This window comes from Oryctolagus cuniculus, chromosome 3, assembly GCF_964237555.1.
Source record: "Oryctolagus cuniculus chromosome 3, mOryCun1.1, whole genome shotgun sequence".
NCBI lineage: Eukaryota > Metazoa > Chordata > Mammalia > Lagomorpha > Leporidae > Oryctolagus > Oryctolagus cuniculus.
The window spans coordinates 166,804,645-166,810,432 of NC_091434.1; the positions used below are offsets into that span (position 1 = coordinate 166,804,645).

At 53.3% G+C, this 5,788-nt stretch overlaps 1 protein-coding gene across 1 annotated transcript; it reads right to left on the reverse strand.

Moving 5' to 3' along the window:
- Positions 1–3,294: 3,294 nt before the first annotated feature.
- KLF14 (KLF transcription factor 14) lies at positions 3,295–5,534 on the reverse strand. Its single transcript, XM_017343229.3, has one exon. The coding sequence runs from the start codon at positions 5,434–5,436 to the stop codon at positions 4,468–4,470; it is 969 nt and encodes a 322-aa protein (XP_017198718.3). The 5' UTR covers positions 5,437–5,534; the 3' UTR covers positions 3,295–4,467.
- Positions 5,535–5,788: the final 254 nt, after the last annotated feature.

The following is a 5,788-nucleotide window of genomic DNA, read 5'->3' on the forward strand; positions in this document are numbered from 1 at the left end:
TGTCCTTCTGGTAGATCTCTTTGGGCCCCAATCAGCTCCTGGAACCTAATAATGACTAAAATGCCACCACATTTTACAATCTCATCTCTAAGATTAGTTAGGTCCAGGCATTTCTTATACTGCTTTCATACCAACAATCCTACCGCCTAAAGATAGAACCTTTCTTCTACATTCTTCTCTTCCTCCAGCTTAATCAACATTGGCCCGATGCCTACAGAGAGAAGCATCCAGGAACAATGTTGTCCTATCCCTGACATTCTATCAGTATTGCTTCTCTTTTCCTCCAATCTCTGTGTACTTCCATTCCATATACGTGGAATATAATATTTGGTACATAATTAGAGAGTGAGTCTATCCCATATGAAATAAAGTGCTTGGTTTCTCTCTGGCCCTATAAAGTGATGCAGTTCAAATCACGATAAAGGGAGATCATGTTAGGTGAAAACTGATCTAATGCTACCTGATCATTGCCTGCACAATTTATGGGCTAGAATCTTCCACACTCCTGTGTTTTTTGTTGTTGTTTTTTTTTTTTTTTTTTTTTTTTTTTTTTTTTTTTTTTACAGGCAGAGTGGACAGTGAGAGAGAGAGAGACAGAGAGAAAGGTCTTCCTTTGCCGTTGGTTCACCCTCCAATGGCCGCCGTGGCCGGTGCGCTGCGGCTGGCGCACCGCGCTGATCCAATGGCAGGAGCCAGGTACTTCTCCTGGTCTCCCATGGGGTGCAGGGCCCAAGCACTTGGGCCATCCTCCACTGCACTCCCTGGCCACAGCAGAGAGCTGGCCTGGAAGAGGGGCAACCGGGACAGAATCCGGTGCCCCGACCGGGACTAGAACCCGGTGTGCGAGCGCCGCAAGGCGGAGGATTAGCCTAGTGAGCCGCGGCGCTGGCCACACACTCCTGTTCTTAAGGATATTTGGAACTTCCAACATTGCATCTGAAAATCCTCACCAGCAATTTTGGCTGAGAATGACAGCACAAATTGATGCACTTGATGGGACAGTGCCTTCTTCTGCAGTAAACCTGCCTCAGCTGTATCAATGGGAATTAAGATCAGCGACAGTGTTTTGTGCAGCCCTCTTTTGCAGAGGCCTATGCCCAGTGCCTCTAACAGAATAGTGGCTTGACAGTAGACACTAGCTACCCTAAGCTGGCAGAACTTAAAAAGGCCAAAGAACTGAAGGGCCCAAGACCATTAAAGTATGAAGGCCCTGGTATACCAGATGTCCCACCATCACATAGAAATTATTTCTGGCCCTTAATTCTAGTTGAAGTGCTGATTTAAGACTTAATAGACAATGCACATTTAAATGTGTCAAGGCTTAGGGGGAAAATTAATTATATCCCTTCCCTGCCCAAGTTCTCAACCAAATGAGTAACAGACCAGACTAATGAAGATAAAGATATTAGTACTTTGCTGATGAATCTGTATCGTGATCAAAATTGGGCTAATATACTGCTTCCCTAAACCTTTCCAATTCTTGGTCTTGGGATATGCAAATGAAATACTTACCTAGACAGTGGCAAGGGACTTAGTTGCCCCCAAAGCAGGAGAGATGCTCTTCAGATCTGCTTCTGGAAGTCAGACCTGGGCCTCGGCAGGTATGCTTACCACATGATAACAGGATCCGAGTTGACTGCATACATGCTACAGGTAGGGAGGTGCAAAACTGATAAGGGAATTTAAGAGTGCATGTATGTGTATGTATAATGACCCTCCTCATGTCGCTATCTTCATTTGGGGAGAAGTGAGAGGTAGAGACAGGGTCAAGAGTGCTATTTTAATGTGGCTCCTGTGTGTAGAAAAATAAGGAAATTGGGACCATTGATTTTCTTGCCTCAGGTGTGGAAGTAAAGCCTACACTCTTCACTTCTCAGCAGGATCAAAGGGTTCAAATCATGCCCAAAGTCTGACTCGGAATTAATTTCCAGTTTCCAACCCAGATATCAGGAAGGCTTCTATTCATATATTCTGTTACTAGGTCATTCCTACATCCAATCTTTGTATGGCGCGGGCTGGGCAAGGATCTGGAGGTTCAGGCTGATCCCAACCAAACCCCAGACATAGTCACTCACTGAGCTCCATCTGATTAACAAAATGAAGCAAAATAAACACTAATAAAATGAAGAAAGCCCTTGCAAGACACTTCAATAACTATGTGGCCACTGGAGTGAAAAGGCTAACACCAATACCCAGATTAAGAAAGACAAGCCTAAAAATCACGCCTCCAACATATTTCTACTTTGAGGTCCTGGGTGTCTCCTTCCCCAGCACACCAAGACCCTGAAGGAGTCAGTTCTGTCAATGAAATACATGTCACTTGTAGGTGGTCAGAGGCCATCGTCATGTAAAAGTCCTCATGGAAGAAGAGCTCAAATACAGACACTATTTTGGAGCTTGGGAATAAATGTTATTTATCCATGGATAGGTGCAAAAGCCAAGATTTCCTGAGCCCAATTCCAGAATGGTTAGTGGAAATTCCTTGTCTGTTAGCTTCCTTGGTCCACTTACTTAATGGCAGATCTACCAAAGGGGACAACAGGGGAAACCATTCAGTAGAGTCTTTAGTGCCCCATCTCTCTACCACCAGCTAAGGAGACAGACAGAAAAAGGACTCTTCCTACTATCAACAATGACCTCCACACCTTGGGGGCGGGGGAGAGGGGCTCCTCATCCTATATGTAACTCAAGGACCATGACACCTGCCCTTCTTAGCACTCATTAGGACACACTGAACCTCTTCAGGGTCACAGGTGAGAACCTCTGGTTCTAAGGACCCCTCCCTCCCAGGACCAGGACCAGGAAAAGGAGAATTTGCACTGAAAATTAATCTAGCAGGTTCAAAGATAAGGTCTTTCCCAGGATGCCAAAGAATCATTCTAAGTCTGCAGTGTGGAGGAAGGAAACAGACTTAGCTCATTAAGGAAAGAATTTTTGGGTTAGACACAACAGGCAAAGCACCCAGCAAAGACCAGAGAGTTGAAAATATATAGAAGTGAGAGGGAATAGGGTAGGAGGGATTCCGGTGGCAGGAAGGCAGAGTGGTGTCCTTTGACTAAGGTCCCAGGATGGGGGAGGGGGAGAGGAGATAGGGTAACCAAGTGTGAAGGGAGGAGTCACTCAGAAGGCCAGACATCGAAGTTCTAGTCATGGCTCTTGCAAGCCACTCAGCATATGACTTTGAGATGATCTAGGCTTTAGTATGTTCATCTGCAAAATTGGTGAAAGTGGTTTGTTTAATCAGATGTCTGAGATTATGGCATTTTCCAAAAGTGTAATTGATATTACATGATACTCAGGAGGGGACAAGCGAGGATTTCACCAGCACAGAAAATGCCTTTCAGCCTCATTTCCAATGAAAGAATCACAAATATATATTTCCACACATACACAAGCAGAGTGGTCAACAATTTCACCCATAGCAGCAGAGACATATATAGAAAAAATAAATACCATTGATGCCTGATTCCTTTATGGGGGAAAGGGGGAGATTATTTGGGGTGGGACAGGGTCAGCCTGGGCCACATGCCCCTATTTCCCTGAATATTACCAATGGTTTTTAAAGGTTTTGCTTTGGCCCTGCCCCACCCCCAAGGTTGCTTGCATTTGCCATCTGAGTTAAGGGGGAACTAGTCTGAAGCATCCTTTTCTTTCTGATATTTTATGATTATTTTCAAACACCTTTAACGATTTCACCACAAAAGCAAGCCAGGAAGTTATCAACCCCAAGCAGGACACCGCAAGGGTAGAAGGGCTGCGACGCAAGTTAGGGTTCCAAGTCATGCAACAGGACCTGCCAACAGACTGACACCACTCCCCAGACAGCAAGAAGCCCCCCCAGCCACACATCCACATGGATACTTAAATAGCCTCTCTCCCAGTAGAGGTGGCTGGGGGCAATTGGGGGAAGTGAAGGGCATTAGCTTCCCATCAACCTGGAATTCCTGTTTAAAAGATACTAAAAATAAATTAGTAAACATTGCTGTTTACAGAAATAGAAATCATTTCTGTTTCCAAAAACCTCTCACCATCCCAGTCCTGGACATTTCCAAGACTGCCACCCCTGACACCCTTTCCAAGGTCCACCCTAGTGAGACACCAGAGTCCTTTGAGACTGAGAGCTCCTTGGGATCTGAGAATTCCTGCTTCGCACCTCTGGTTCCAGGGAGGGGAGAATCTTCAGTACTCTGGCGAGTACCGTAGTTCATCCCTTCTCACCAGTTCCTGGGGGGCTTGTCTCCAGGCAGCCCCACCCCCTTTCAGGATGCTATGAGTGCTGCAAGAATTCACGCCCCCAGTCCCTCCCCCGTGTCCCACAAGCTCGCCTGGACCCGCCCTCGGAGTGGAGAACCAGTCTGTGCCTGGGTGTAGAGGAGTGCCTGGAAAAGAGGAGTGGGCGGACAAAAGGCAGGAAAACAGCAGCCTGAGGGATCGTCCTTGAGGGGACAATAGACAGCAGTGACTGTCCTATAGGCAGGTGGTGAGACTGGGGGCCTGGACGGAGCCGGAGCCAGAGTCGGGGGGTGGGGGGTCGACGCGGGGGGTGCGACGGCGCCCCCGGTACTCGATCATGTCGGGGTGGTAGGTGGGGTGGCGGCGGGCGTGCTTGGTCAGGTGGTCGCTCCGGGAGAACTGCTTGGGGCACAGGGGGCAGGAGAAGCGCTTCTCGCCTGTGTGCGTCCGGTAGTGGCGGGCCAGCTCGTCGGAACGCGTGAACTTCTTGTCGCAGTCGAGCCAGTCGCAGGAGAAAGGGCGCTCTCCTGTGTGGGTGCGCTGGTGGGACTTCAGGTGCGATGACTTGTAATAGGCTTTGGTGCAGCCCGGGAAGGGGCACTGGTGGCGCTTGGCGGCTGGCGTGACAGGCCTCCTCCGGGGCGTCGGGGCCGCAGCAGGGGCGCGGCCGGCCCCCGGGGCCCCCCTAGACCCCCCGCCGGTGACTGCAGGTGCGCCATGGTCAGCAGGTGCGCTCAGGTCGGCGGGCGCGCCGGGGGAGCTCTCCGGTCCGGAGACCGCTGCCTCACCGGAGGCGGGGCCCGGCTCGGGGCTCGGGGCCGGGCCGGAGTTCGGGGTCGGGTCGCAGGAGGCAGAAGCAGCGAGCAGAGCGTCCCCGGAGTTGTCCCCGGATCCCTCCCCAGAGCCGCCGCGCAAGTCAGCCAAGACGCTTGCAGCCAGCAGGTGGGGCGCGCCACCGCCCGCGCCGGGGCTAGGGGCGGGGACCTGGGAGAGCGAGGGGACCGACGCGGCGGGTCCCGGGGGTCCCGGACCCGGCAGAGCGGACTCCGGCGGCTGTATCGCCGCCGCCGCACCCACCTCCGAACCTGCCGCTGCGCCCGCGCCCTCGGGGTCCGGCGGGCGGCGGTGGACCACGGCGCCCGCGGACATGGACACCAGGCACTCAGCCGCGAAGTAGTCCAGGCACGCCACGGCTGCCGACATGCTGGGGACGCGCTGCCGCCGGCGAGCGGCGTCCGAGCGCGGCCGGCCGCGGGCCAGAGAGTTCCCGGGAGCGTCCGTCCCGCAGCCTCGGCGCGAGGAGCCGGAGGGCTCGGCGCGCGCCGCCCGCCGCCGCCGCTGCCACAGCAGCCGCCGCCGCTGCTGCTGCCGCCGCCGCCGCCGCCGCCACAGCCGCCGCCGCCGCCGCCACAGCCGCCGCCGCCGCCGCCGCCGCCGCCGCCGCCCGCGCGGAGCCCGCCCCGCCTGACGCGCGCCTGACGCACCGGAGCCCGCGGGGGCGGCGGGACCCGCCCCGGGCCTCAGGACACCCCCGGCAGCGCGCGGCCCCCGGCTA

Coding starts and splice junctions, on each gene's coding strand:
- KLF14 (XM_017343229.3), bottom strand. CDS start 5,436: ATGTCGGCAGCCGTGGCGTGCCTGGACTACTTCGCGGCTGAGTGCCTG.